The sequence below is a fragment of the Letharia lupina genome (assembly GCF_014066315.1).
Source record: "Letharia lupina isolate WasteWater1 chromosome Unknown contig_7, whole genome shotgun sequence".
In the NCBI taxonomy this organism is placed as follows: domain Eukaryota; kingdom Fungi; phylum Ascomycota; class Lecanoromycetes; order Lecanorales; family Parmeliaceae; genus Letharia; species Letharia lupina.
Window position 1 is genome coordinate 1,986,059 of NW_023502976.1, and position 14,255 is coordinate 2,000,313.

Here is a 14,255-nt window from a genome sequence, read left to right on the forward strand (position 1 = left end):
GTTAGGCCCTACGAACCGACTCTAGAGCTCGGTAAGAGGGCACGACAAACAACAACCAACAAAGGCACATCACATCTCACCATGAGAGGACCCTCTCCACGACGGCTCCCGCCCCCCCCCTCCCTCTCAACCCTGCATCCACGATAGGCCACACGCTTTCTAAGCTGGCCGGATAGCGGGGCAACAACCCATGCAACAAAAGGGATCCCGGATATCCAATCATATCAAGTACCTAAAGTACCTTAACAATCAGCAAAAGCTCAGCGCAGGTTAAAAGCGGCGATCCCTTCTCGAAGCTTTATCCTCCCCCTTGCCGCCCAAGTGGCTCTAGCTCCGAGAACCAGAAGACGAACCGTCTTTCCGGGATCGAAACCTTGTGGTGCGGAGGTACTTCCTTTTTTCTACAGTTACAGTACGAGTATTTTGGCTCTTCTTCTTCTGCTCCATGGACCCTTGGAAAGAAAGAAAAAAAAGAAAAAAATTAATTTCTTTTTCGAAGGGTCTTCGATCGAAAACTCTGGAGCCTCGATAGACGTTGCAGACGTCCGCACCGTGTCGAAAGCGGAGCGTACGTAGCGCAGCGTCACAGCGTCAGATGATAGATCCTGCGATGCCCTCCAATGAACCTTCTACAGTGTACGAGGCCACGATATCGCATCGAATGCGCTCATCGGAATACATAGATCCAGCGATGAGACCCGGCCGTGAGAGGAGGCAGACTCCCTTTCGGTTTCACTTACCCGACGGTGTGTCCTATCCCATCGTGTTGAAATGATATGGCGCCGGTCTCTGGGTTGGAATCATGTGTGAAGTACCGTAATTGATGGCAGGAAGGGAAGAGAGCCAAGAGTGGGCATTATTTGTTGTTGTTGTGCCAGCCATGTCTCTCCGTTGGGGAGGGGGGAAAGGGGGGGGTGGACTTTGAGCTTTAGGCCCCCATACAGTAGGTAATCTTGATAGCAGCCTCTTCCCACAAGGAGCAATGTCAATATTCAGTCAAACCTACTCTTTCAACATCAGTGGTGATTCCTTTCCAAAAGCTAGCTACAGTATTCAACAAACATCCCATCGTCATCTCCTATGACGATGACCGCGTGAGTCACTGCGGAATGGACAGAGTGCCTCGTTTGCTGCTCGATCGAGTAGGAAGAAGACCAGAATGGCAATGGCATGTGCGAGAGAGTTGAGGGGTCATCATTAATTACCCATTGCTGTGCTGTGCTGTTCTACAAATACGTTTTCCTCCACATGCTAGCTATGTATCGACTGTGCTAACAGAGCGAGTACAATAAGCTCGCGGATCATATCCAATATCTCGTGTGCTCCCATCAATGCCAAGAAGCCTCGGTAAGCTTTGTAACCACTCATATGATAGTCAACTTGTGCCAGCAACAGAATGCACACAGTTCACCTCCTATATCGCTTCACCGCCGCAACTCTTGCCTTCAGGCCCTTGATGAGCGATATCAAAATTCAAAGCTCTTCTCCATATCGATATCCTCACCTTGCCCCCCACCCATCCCTTCAATATCACACCCGGTTGGGAACAGACTCCCCACCCCACCCTCCGCTCTCAGGAACCCAAATTGATCCAACTCGTTCCGTGCAGTCAGATCCCCATAGTTCTGCCACAGCTCGAAAGGACCCGCCCCATCGTAAAGACCATGGGCCGGAAAGGCGCTTAAGTTGTTGTCGTAGTTGGCCAACGGCGGCTGCTGGTGTCCAGGATGAGTCGGCGCTGCTTCCTCCTCCGAAGACGTCATCATATCTGATGTGTCTCCGCCAACTCTCTGCGCCGCGAGCCGTAGCAGCTTACGCATATTGGAAGAGGTGCGACGCGCTTCGGGACTGGAGTTACCAATATGATCAAGCCAATTGACGGCGGCTTTGGCCTCCGCGAGGATCTCACCCGCGGCGGACGGCATATGTTCGGCGCGGAAGGCGAGCTCGAGGAGGAGAACTGTGAGGGCGCGTTTGAGGTAGTGCAGCTGCATCCACCACATTGTACCTTCGTGGAGAATGGTAGATTCTGGTTTGTGAAGGATAAGGCTGAGTGTGGCGCGGGCGGATTCGACGCACTTGGTTGCTGAGCTGAGGTCTTCTCGTCGAGAGTAGCTTGATTGATCTTGGATACGTTTACCAAGCCTGCATAGGCACGGACGGTTGATGATTGTTCGTGCGCTGTGGAAGAGGATGCGAAGAGCCACTCGGCAAGACTCCGTTTCTGGGTCTGAGGATGGACTGGCGACGTCAAAGGGCGGGTTGACGCCGTCTTTCCATTCAAAAAGCCTTCTGTCGAATCTATGTATTCTGCTTTCGATGTTTGCCCATTTCTTTTTTCGAATACCGGGTTGATATAACTCGCCCACAGCTTCATTGGCTAGCATACAAAGCTCCACGTAATGCACGAAATAGATTGCCGCGACCTTCGTGGTGCGCTTTATTGTCATCCTATTCGATGAAGGTCCTGGTCCAGGCTTCCACATGCCCGAACTCGAAGTATGGTGTCTGCTATCCATTGCTGATCTCTGATCGGACGATCCAGAAGGTGCGGTTGTTGTACGCGGCGCCTTACCCTCGGCAAGCTTCCTTGGAACTGTGACACTGCAATCCCGAGGATTGATCATCGCTGGCCGACCAGTCACGAGTGTGAGCATACTCTCTAGTGTCATCAGGGCGAACCAGTTGTAAGCATGAAACTCTTTCGTCTCCTCCGTTACTGAGTCCGAAACGTCCTGCAAGTGCAGACCCAATGCCTGTGCCGACCTTACCGCCAGACCAGAAAGGTTCCAGGCTCTTTGAAACATTAGCATAGCTTGTGACCTGGGGAGCCATGAATTTACCGGTTGAGCTGGTGGGTCACTAATAGATACATCGCGCCCAAGCTAAACACCTGGACCTGGCCAAGGTAGCAATCATCATTCAAAATGCCCGTGTCTACTGCTAGCACGCGTGCTTGTGAGAAGTACAACATGTGGTCTCTCGCATCTCCAGTCCAATCAGCTTGGATGAGATGGGCGTGTACGGCGGCAATGGCAAACACAAGCTGGAGCGTAGCAATAAATGTACGATCTTCGAAGCCTTCGGGATCCATAGTGCTGCAGAGCTGATCGTACTGGTTCATGAAGTCCACTTTGTTGAGAATGGGAAATGACAGGTGCATCGTCGAGAAGTATGCGTTCACGAGAAAATCGGCTGTGGACTTGACCGGCAATGAAAAGGGGTCGATTTGATGTCCAACCACAGCGGTATCAGTATCTTCTGCGTACGGCTGAGGTTTTCGAGAGAAGCCCTGGTTCCAATCTTGAGATGTGAACGTTTTCGCTTCTTGCTTTGGTAGCAATTCCTTATTCAATTTGTCAGTCCACTTGGTTTGGGAGGATTGTCCTGCAAAAGCCTGGACATGATCTACAGAGCTCTGTTGCAGGGAGTCGTCTTGGTTGATATGGCCCGTAGAACCCATTGAACCAACGTCAGAAGCGTCCAGTTCACCTCCATCATCAAGACTGCCGCTTTGGCTTTCACCTGTGATCATCTTTTTGTAGGCGTTTTTGGCGGCCTCGTCGTGCGGTGGCTAGGAACAACGAGTTATTTGAAGTCTTACCTTCGGATTATAGAGTTATACCATGAGTATGGCATCTTGTATCGCCTGTTGATCATCATCATCTACCTGAGGCACGAACTTAAGGAGTAGTTCTTCGTACGCTTTGAGCTTCTGCCAAATCTCGTCATGCTGTCTAACAGTAGATCAAGTCAGCGGAGTCAGGGCGTCAAGTGATAGTCGAAGTACAAAGAGGCCTGCTAGAGCGAGGCTGGTGTGAAGGTGCAGGATTTGAGCAGGAGAAGAGCGTGGATTGCTTGCGTCTAGCCGGTCTCAACGAAAGTGAAAAGCAGAGTAGGCATGGCCACCATAAGAGCATGAACCTCACGCTTACAAGGAAAATGGTGATTCATACCTTCTCCCCTGGTCACGCTTTCCACTCGCATAGTAACATTCTACCCCGAGCTCTCTGCAATGCCGACACGTCGGCTGCTCCCCATAACATTTGATCTTCCTAACTCGACACGATTCGCATGCCTGTCTGACTCGTGGTGAACGTGTCCCTGAGCCGGACGACTGATTCCAGGTTTCTTCATCTCTTTTCAGTCTTTTAATGGCAATCTTTGAGTTTTTTTGCTCAGAAACTGACCGTCCGGTGGGGCTGACGGCTATCTTGCTAGGTTTTGATGCAAAGCTGCTCGCCTGTTTTGGAGACAGCACTGGGCTTTGCATGGTAGTGCTTGACTTCCTTTGCGGGTTCTTGGCAGCTTGAGTGGCCTTGAACTGTGTCAGGTAGCGCTGATATTCCCGGAAATCATGGGTCTTTTGGTACTCGGCCAGTTCCGCTTTGTATCTTTCCCAGGGTATGGCGCCCTTCGTCTTCCATTCTCCTCTCTCGTCTCGTGCGAGTTGTTGCCATTTCTCGCCAACTACTTTCGACAAGTCAGTGAAGGACAAATTTTGCTCTTTCAATTGCTCGCGTGTGTGGTTGGAGAAGAGCACGTATGCGGAGTACGGCCGCTCAGGGACGTTTGGATCCGGCTTGGGATGATGTCTGTAACCCCGTTTCGTGGGTGCGCCACCCTGCTGTACGTCGTTGCTGCTGGATGAGAATCCTCTCCGAGTGTTCGGTGGAAGAGGATCGATTCCGTACAAGGGAGTGACGAATGCCGGGTCCCGAGCGAGTCGTTTGGTGTTGGCAATCTCTCTTTGTAGTTTTCTCCGATGCCCAAGGTCCACATTGAGAATCTGAGCCTGATCAGTGGAGACCCGTGCGGCAGAGTATGTCATATACTGACGTCCAGATCATTCTCCGTGACCTCCAGAACCGTCTCCCAAGAATCGAACCCTGCTTCAATAAAGCGTTCGAGGTAGCGATCCATACCGAGCCATGTTAGGGTGAGCTCAAGGTCCGCCATGGCCAACGAGTTGTCTTAGCTTTGGTAATTGAAGGGATAATGATACAACCGAGCACCGCGGACTATTCGCCAGGATCAAATCATGCGGGAGCTTCTGCTGCAGTGATCAGATTTACCTGGCGTTTTCAGCGACGGCCTGCGCCCCACCTTCTTGGGCGCAGAGGGGAAGTAGATGTGCGGCCAAGAGAAGGTCAAGGCTACTATTTTGTGTAGTAGTCGGACTGCAAAAAGGGAGATGAGTGAGGAAGAGACTGCAGAGTTGAATGATATAGTTGGGAATGGATTGGGGGGGGGAAGGTGAAAGGAAATGCAACATTTTATTTACTCACAGAATCCAAAGTGGAAGAAAGTGCAGCTCTAGGCTAAGGTCGGTCATGGCGGATGAGGATAATCCAGCGTCCTCTCGACCTTGTACAGTAGGAAGCTGCACCGTTTGGCCTGGCGTCTGGCACGTAACGTAAAGTATTGGGGAAGAATGGAGATGGTAATGTACTTTATGTATATTCACACCAAACTGATCATTATTATAATTCTCTCACCATCTCGTGGCACATTCAAAGTATTGTGGGATAAGCTAAGGTAAAGTAGAATAGAATACGGGTAGGTACATTACATGGTAAGCTGTTGATGCATCGATTGTGAACCTTGTCCCTAGTCCCTTGCTAGGTACCGTATGCAAGGAAAGATCGTCATGAAAAGCGGGAGGTGTCTCCGGTCCCAATCACCATCGGTCCTCGGAGATTCCTCCGATATCAAAAGTAGCCCCCCTGTCAAAAGTAACCCCACCCGATTACATACTGAGAGTAAAACCTTGGCTAAACCCTGAAAAAGAGTGAACCCCTCCCAGATGGATAACAACCACGGCAATTTCAATTACCATTTGATTGCTGTCGCTGGGCACTTGACCATACTACCGGTACCACTATAGCCAACGGCTAGATTATCTTCATCAAACTACCAACAGAGACAGTGTACCACCGCTGTGACTTTGATTTACCCCCCAGACAGACTTTGATTAAGTAAGCACGATTCGAGAGCGAGTCGTAGCTACTAGCGCGAATCGGACATGGGATTTTGGAAGTAAAGTAAAGTAATGTATTCATTTCCGGAGACCGAAGTCCGGAAGTTGGGGATGCGATTTCCAAAGTTGATGTAATCATCTCACTTACAAAATCGTGACATATGCCAAGACAGCCCTCGCCTGATGACCTCTGCTTTTATTTCATTTACCTCGCGATTAATTTGGGGGCATTAGAAGATGAGTTCGATGCTCGAAAAAATGATTCATCTAGCATACCTACCAGTCATTGAGGCATTGAGCCTGTATCGTTTCCGTGAAATGGTATGAAGAGATAAAGTAGGTACTCGGGCATAAAGAAGAAGGGAGCGCGTGTCCGTTGCACTGACGACTCCGCTGTTCCACTTCCCAACAGGCTAATATAAGTAAAGTAGCATTGGTGTGTCTCGGCCAACGTCATTTGGGTGAATTTGCCCCCATCTCTTTAAGGGTATCAATGGACTCCCTTGCCCTTTCGCCTTCTCGCATACTCCCCATTCCCATAACAAACATGGCACCGGGTGGATTTAGCAATGCTTGGAGAACTATCACCGGCTCACACCTCCGGTGGTCTTGACCAATAAAAGGTCCACTTTGCTCGCTTAGACCAGGAATCATCCTAATCATACTAGGTAAACCAAATTTAGTCATTGAACAGTTCCGTCCGGTAACAAGGACCGTCGAAGGCATGTTGTCATAAGGCTCATGATAGCGCCTCCTACTGTTAGCGACAACCTGATCAACCCTTACATCTATCCAACAACACAACAGAACTCACCCCATCCACCTTCACCTTAATCGCAGTAGTAAGAACAAAACAGAACGAAGCAGAACAGAACAGAACAGAACAGAACAGAACAGAACAGAACAGAACAGAACAGAACAGAACAGAACAGAACAGAACAGAACAGAACAAAAGAGAACAGAAAAACAGATTCCGGCTTGCGACAAACCGTTGATGGCGCCATGGCTGAAACGACTGAATCAGAGATAAAACGGTCCGATACCACGGCGACTGACAGCTCCGGCCAGTCTATGCAAGATGTCCAGCCATCATCTCCCACAAATACCACAATTTCCTCCAACCCAATCGCCTCGGAACAAGCATCAAGTCAATCCAGACCTGCAACGTCCGCGGGCAGGAGAAGAAAGGTTCCTGATTCAGTCACTCCCAATGCCTGCACGAATTGCAAGAAGGCGAGGGCCAAAGTGAGTTGCTGCTTCCCCATTCTTTCGTCTTTTCATGTGTGGTGGAAAGTCAACATACTAAGCGATCGTCCATAGTGCGACGGCGTCAAGCCTGCCTGTCGACGCTGCGTGCAACGTCACGTCTCAGGATCTTGTCATTACGAGATACATGCCAAGACAGCAAAGGAGCAGATGATTCGAGAAATTCAACGTCTGCAGCGGAAGAATGAACACTTGGAAGAGGAGAAGGATTCATTAGGGGAGAAGAACAGCTGGATCGAGAAAATCATAGCTTCACTCAAAGACGATGGACAGGGTATCGAGATCATTGGCAGAATAAAGCGCGGCGAATCTCATCGAGCGATTGCTGAGTCGCTTGGGCGGCCTCTGGTCGGGTCAGGTACCGAGGCACTGTCTCCCACAGCCGACTTTCAGATCGGTCAAGCCATCGAACAGTATCATCGAAACTTGGTCGAGAATCATGATCCTCGCTATTGGACCAACGTGTCGACGGAAGCGGAACTGATCGAGCACCTGATCAAGTTGTACTTTACCTGGATACATCCCGTTCATATGCTGTTCGACGAGGCGCACTTCATGTCAAGCTTCAAGGACTGTGCAGATGTTTACTGTTCGTCAGCCTTGGTCAACATCATCTGTGCCATGTCCTGTCATCTTCTCCACGACACGGGGAATGACGATGAGCAAACAAAGTCTGGAATCCAATCTCTTCAGACACAGTTCACCAATGAAACAAAATCTCTGATGAAGCATGCGGACTGTGCGAAGATGACCTCGATACAGACTTACGCCATAATGTTCCTCGTTGAACTTGGATCCGGACACGGTCTCATTGCTTCTTCACACCTAAGGTTGGCTGTGGAAAGCTTGACTGCCAAGCAAACATCAGAGCAGTCTTCTGAAGCGGAGGAAGTGGCGGCATGGGGGATTCTGACCTTGCACACGTATGTTGCCAGTCCAAATTGATGTGGTCTGACTCGTGAGGCTTATGGAGGCAGTGCATGGTCAGGTCTGACCTATCAAAAACCCTTCGCTCCTATCTCGACGCGTGCCAACCCTTTTGCGAACATTGCTGTAGACCTACTTGGAGGTAAATGGAATATGCATCAGCAACCTGGCGACAGTAAGCTGGAAACTGGGGAAGAGAACGCCGACGACCGACAGAGCTTCGCAGCATTGACCGCTCGTGAACATGCAAAGCTCTATCGCATCATCCACGAATGCATTCTTGTCTACTGCGGCAATCGTGGTAAGGTTTCGGCCAATCCCGTATTAGATCTTTTCCAGCGGTTCTTTATATGGAAAGATGAACTACCCCCAGTTCTTCAAAGCGTCGAGGGCCAACCGCTTCCTCATGTTCTATACTTACAGTAAGTGTCCCCTCAAAGCATCGTCATTCAAAGCATTGCTTATACGGGATTTTTTGCAGCCTTCAATACCACACTGCTATCATTCAGCTGCTCCTGCCACTCCTGCATCTCGATCACTATCATCAGGAGTCATACGAACAACTCGTACGGTTCGTCGTCGACCATGCAAAAATAGGCGTGCAACTTTTGATCCAATACAAAAACATCTATACCAACTATTACCTCTCGCCACTTCAAATTTTTTGTCTGGTTCACCTGTGCGATGCGGTAGTGCGGTACGACGGTCAAGGTGATACGACCCCTAGAACAGTGGAATTTTGCCTCACCTCCCTCGAAGAAGCCAAGGTCGGCTACCCCGTTGCGGGGCCTCTGCAGAAGATGTTCCGTCTCTCTCTCACTGAATACGGTGTCCCTGTCCCCGACGAGCTCGAGTATATGATGGGCGTATCAGCACGCATGGGGCCCGAGGAGCTGCTGGATGCGTGCACAAGATCGACTTACAAACAGCCGGTCACGCAATTCTTGCCCAACATGGAGGCAGGATTAGGACAAGATTTTATGAATGAGTGGCAGCGTTTGACTGAGGGCACGTCTGCGGGACCGCCGCCTGGAGGAGAGTCTGGCTCTGGATCATCTGGAAGAGGGGAGAGGTTAAAGATTGGCTCGTTGTTGAACATGTGATTGCGTGAAGGTGACGACTTTATGCCTCTATAGCGAAGAAAGCGTGCTTGGATGGCTTGTGTGAAGGATGGGTTGTGAAAAGGACGGCAGGAGCAAGGTGCTTATGATGATCCGACTTAATGTACAGCTCTATTCGCTGTCCTACTCTTCTCATAGATCCACAAGGCCCACGCTTTGGATTTCGGCTTGATCTGCAATACCACTTCAGTTTCCAAGCCCGCATTAGCCAGGGTGTCAATCTCTCGGTTTTCTGTCATTATGGGGGAAATCCCAGACAGTTTCCATAGCGGACTCAGTGCGATGGGTGGGAGCTGGTGCGCAAGTGCTCATAGACGCTGGTAGATCATAAAAGGTAAATTACCTCGGACTATCAAATGTAATAGGTTTGGGAAGGGGGGGATACGTCTTTTATATGAAGCTCTTCCTGATTAATCATTAGTTTATTACGTCGGAAATCACGGCAGTGATATTAATTACACGTGTAAGGAAATTCAGGGTGGCGTGCTGTTTACCTTTTACTTCTTCCATCTCGTCAGAAGTCGTGAGTCGAGAGTGGCGCTCACAGACGACGCCCCGTCTGTGGAGATGTAGGTGAGAAAGAAAGATCGAGGAAGGTGTGCCGACACGCCCAAGCATCCGAGGATCGGCACTGGTGGCACCAACTATTCTGTGACCGTACACCGGTACCTACTACTCTCTGCACTGTACTGTTCTAGCCTAAAACCGCCATGGCAATCGTCGGCTTCATATTCAGTTAGAAGCTTCTTATCACCATCAAAATCCACTCGGAATTTACTCCCATCACTACTCCTACTCTGTGATTGAGCAATTGGACACACCGAGCTGCAGATATGATCATTGCGATCAGATGCTAAGGATCAACAGCAGATGAGCAAAGTCCGTGCATCACCGTCCGCCAACGCCTTACCATACAAGTACGTCTCTCCACTCATCCAGCCTTTCTGACCGGAATACCAGCCAGTACAAACCGATTATTGACATACTCTGCCAAACAGAAATCCTCATGCAAAGCCCACATCGCCTCTCCTGTCCGCCACGCCCCGCCGCAAAGGCATATATATAGCTAGCAGCATAGCAGTCTACGCCTTCACAGCATATGGCTTCTCCCTCTACACCACCCTTTTGGCAGAACCAGATCACCCACTTCCGTTCCAAGACACAGACGTTACGGATCGCTACCACACTACAGCCAAACACTTCGACGCTGATGTCTCCTCTACAGAGAACATTTGGGGCATTACGAATCTTCGACGTCGTCTTGCTGAACAAGCCAAGGGAGATGTGCTGGAGGTAAGCGTGGGCACGGGCAGGAATGGAGTGTATTATGATCTGGAGAAGATAAAGAGTTTGGCTTTTGTCGATCAGAGTGGAGCCATGGTGGAGATTGCGAGGAAGAAATGGAATTCTCTCCATCCCGGATATGAGCGTTGTTCATTCCATACTCAATCAGCCATGGACCCGCTGTCTGCTTCCGCAATGCCGAAGGCAGGTTTTTCGACGATTGTGCAGACTATGGGCAGTTGCTCTACACCTACACCTGCTGCTACGCTGGCGCATTTGGGGAATTTGGCCGATCCGAACGATGGGAAGCTTCTGCTGTTGGAGCATGGAAGGAGTTATTATGATTGGATAAACTGGATACTAGACAAGGCTGCCGCTAGGCATGCAGATAAGCATGGGTGCTGGTTCAACAGAGATGTGGGAAGGATACTGGAGGAGAGCGGACTGGTGATCGAAAAGGTGGAGAGGAGTCATTTTGGGACACTTTGGTTTGTGGAAGCGAGGCCAGGTGTAAGAGGTGGAGGAAAGTTGGTGGCAAGGAAAGAAGAGACAATGGAGGAAAGGGAGGAAAAAGGAGGACAATAGCAATGGTTCCGCGGCAGGGGATGAGCAGACCGTGGTTCTGTAGAGGGAGAAAGGGGACAAGATCAAGGTTGGAAAAAGTGTGTAACGCAATGATATTCGATACGAACGTTCTGCATCCACTCCGAGGGTTTTCTCCAGACTTTGCAAAACCTATTGCTCAACATCTCTGGGATCTGGATAGGTGTGTCTATAAGTTCCAGATGCCAGCGCTGAGCAGCCTCAAGAAATGCCGAAGTCCTGTCGTACCCACCAGACAGTCGAGGCTGTCCTCTAAACCGTTACGCAAGATATGCACACTGAGACGAACAGCGCAGACACTGGGAAGCCGAGACTAAGAGGCTGTTGCAAAGACGTCAAGCTCGCACAATCCAAGTTGATGGTCTCATCGCATCGCCCTCCGTAGAAACACTGATGCACTAGTGTGCATGCTTATATCAGTCCTATAGACAGTGTTTATGAAGTCTTAGTTGTGATGAATAATGTTGTGAAATCACATCTGCATTCAAAATCTCGATGCTAAAATTCCCAATCTTAAAATCTGATCAACGAACACCTACTACAACCCTAGCCATGTCTTCTCGTGAACAACAGAATATCGCTCGGCGCTCCAGAAGCCCCCATAACCGCCGTCATCATAAGCGCTCTCGATCTCCCAACTCTCATCTTTACCACCACGTCTCCCACAAGCACAAACAGTCGAAGCCTTCTGCGCCGGTGCACCTCCCATTACAAGCTTCAAAGCTGCACAAACATGACTTTGAAACCGTCAAGCCGATGTTTGAGTTGTACCTGGACATCCAGAAGCAGAAGGTGCTGGAGGCCTTACCAGATGACGAGGTAAAGGGCCGGTGGAAGAGCTTTGTAGGCAAATGGTATATCTCTACCCGTTGCATATGACCCGATTCTACGAGATTGCGAGATACAAGGAGCTGACTTTTGTGAGGAATCGTGCTGAATTAGCCGAAGGTTGGTATGATCCAGCGACTCTTCAGAAAGCACAAGCATCTGCTGCGTCGAACGCTGTCAATACCGAAAGACAAAACCAGCCGCGAGACTCGCCGAGCTATGGTTCTCCGAGGAGGGCAGAAGAAAGCAGTGATGAGGACGTTGTTGGCCCCACGATGCCTGGTGGTGAAACACAAGTCTACAAGAGTGGCAGGAGACCTGGGCCCGTAATACCCAACCCACAAGATCTAGAACTACGAAGAGGTACGGCTCCTGGGAGCATGCCCTACTTCAATTCAAAACACTGACAGTTTCGCCTCCCCTACAGAGCTCGAGCAAGAAGACTCCCTCGCCCACCGCCAAGATCTCCGTGAGCATCGACATCTCGACCGCAGACAGCAAAGAGAACGCCTTGATGAACTCGTTCCCCGCGCCGAAGCCGGTAGCAAAGACCGCATTCTGGAGAAGAAGCGCGAGAAAGCGGACTCGAACAGTGCTTTTGCTTCCGCTAAGATGGAAGCTGGAGGCGTGGAAGAAGTGCCTGAGTCAGATTTGCTTGGGGATGAAGATGGGGGACCCGAGGGGTTCAAGAAGCAGAAAAAAGAGATGGATAGGAAGAAGAACGAGAGGGAGGTGCGGAGAGAGGAGATTTTGAGGGCTAGGATGGTGGAGTTGGAAGAGAGAAGGAGGGAATATCGGGCTAAAGAGGAGAAGACGATGAGCGGGCTGGTTGCATTGGCGAAGGCAAGATTTGGATGACGCTCTAAACTTGGGAAGGCAGGGAGGATATCAAGCTGCACAAGGCGGTTCTTCTCGTGGGTGCATGGCTATTTATCGTGAACGCTTGTAGTTGTCATCCACAGCTCCATTACATATGTCTATGCTCGAGGCTAGTCTGCTCGAGGCTCAAAACCATTGGCTCTCGCGTGGTTGACGCTGCTTGCATGATCTCAAGGCTGTGCGTTGGTTGCAACAGCCTTCTCCAGGACCTCCAACATTAGGTACGTCCTCTCTCGTCTATCCGCTACTCGTATGCGACACCCCAGCCTTTGCCTCGCTTCTGTCGTCCTCGGCGTTAAAAAGGCAGTTTGACCTAGTCGACGATTATCTCCCATACGCATTACTTTCGTAAAGACTGTAGCACTATCTCTTTCACATGCATGCGGTATCACCACAAAGCATCCTCGGCCTCGTGCGAAGGATGAAAGAGGAAGAATGCTTTGCGCGAGTTGCCGGTGGATGCCAAGCCGAAAAATGGCGCTTAAAGCAGCAAGGTTTTAGTATTAGCATGAAACGATTCTCGCGCGATAGGCCGCAAACGGAGCTCATTCATTGGCTTGCTTCGCCCCTTTTTTCTTTTCAGGGTCCGCCCATGTCGGTGGGTCTGCAGGGATGAAGGGGCGTTAAATGGATAATTCACAAAGCAGCAAGTGGCAGCCTGGCTCCCGCGGGCATGAGTATAAAGACACGGTGATTCCCACCCTCAAATTTTAGAAAAGTTCTCGCTTACTGGCCTTTAAGAGTTGTCGTCGTTGACGTCCTTTCCCCAACGTCAACTCCGCATAACCTCCGCCTCCACCTCCGCCTTCATCTCCCATCTCTCATCATCTCCACCATCAATATCATCACATTAGATAGAAGATACCCGTTTCGCAGTTTCTAATTTAATACACTTGAAAAGGCACTTCTCACGTGCTCTTTCCCCCCACTCTCAGACGAGACTTTGCCCCTCCTTCCGATTTGAATTAGCGACTTTCTACCTTACCTCTAACCTCAAATCACATCCACCTCCTCAATCACAGATCTACCTCGTCCAATCGGCAACTCATCAACACTCACTTTTCCAATCCGGTTGACCTGAGTCACACATGCGACAGTGTTGAAGGGCAGGGAGTGTCAAGTCGAGCACCGGCTGTAGGGGAAACATTTGCTTGTTCATCTCCCGCATACGGTACGAATTCTCACAATCACACTCAACTTCCTCGACATAGGCGACCTCTCCCACCGTCGCACCATCCTTCGCCCCTCTCGCTCGAACCTCGATCTAGGATCTTTCAATCTTTCTTTCGAAGGAACCCGTTCACTCTGACCTCACGCGACACAGACTGCCGACTCTACTACGCTCACTTGCCGTCACCGACCTTGCC

General features: G+C 50.1%; 4 protein-coding genes across 4 annotated transcripts; 3 read left to right on the top strand and 1 right to left on the bottom strand.

The window, feature by feature from the left end:
- Positions 1 to 1,466: 1,466 nt before the first annotated feature.
- On the bottom strand, positions 1,467 to 4,959 carry HO133_009821 (uncharacterized protein; the record flags this gene model as incomplete). The annotated part of the gene is made up of 6 exons (XM_037300680.1): positions 1,467 to 2,796; positions 2,844 to 3,574; positions 3,626 to 3,737; positions 3,957 to 4,010; positions 4,191 to 4,789; positions 4,840 to 4,959. The coding sequence occupies 6 exons, from the start codon at positions 4,957 to 4,959 to the stop codon at positions 1,467 to 1,469; spliced, it is 2,946 nt and encodes a 981-aa protein (XP_037154528.1).
- Positions 4,960 to 6,527: 1,568 nt separating this feature from the next.
- Positions 6,528 to 9,276, top strand: HO133_009822 (uncharacterized protein; the record flags this gene model as incomplete). Its single annotated transcript, XM_037300681.1, has 5 exons — positions 6,528 to 6,583; positions 6,838 to 7,225; positions 7,301 to 8,169; positions 8,224 to 8,595; positions 8,655 to 9,276. 5 exons carry the CDS (start codon positions 6,528 to 6,530, stop codon positions 9,274 to 9,276), a joined length of 2,307 nt encoding a protein of 768 aa, XP_037154529.1.
- An 888-nt stretch (positions 9,277 to 10,164) lies between these two features.
- Positions 10,165 to 11,163, top strand: HO133_009823 (uncharacterized protein; the record flags this gene model as incomplete). Its single annotated transcript, XM_037300682.1, has 2 exons — positions 10,165 to 10,211; positions 10,293 to 11,163. 2 exons carry the CDS (start codon positions 10,165 to 10,167, stop codon positions 11,161 to 11,163), a joined length of 918 nt encoding a protein of 305 aa, XP_037154530.1.
- Positions 11,164 to 11,733: 570 nt separating this feature from the next.
- Positions 11,734 to 12,867, top strand: HO133_009824 (uncharacterized protein; the record flags this gene model as incomplete). Its single annotated transcript, XM_037300683.1, has 3 exons — positions 11,734 to 12,035; positions 12,107 to 12,372; positions 12,437 to 12,867. 3 exons carry the CDS (start codon positions 11,734 to 11,736, stop codon positions 12,865 to 12,867), a joined length of 999 nt encoding a protein of 332 aa, XP_037154531.1.
- Between the last annotated feature and the right edge of the window lie 1,388 nt (positions 12,868 to 14,255).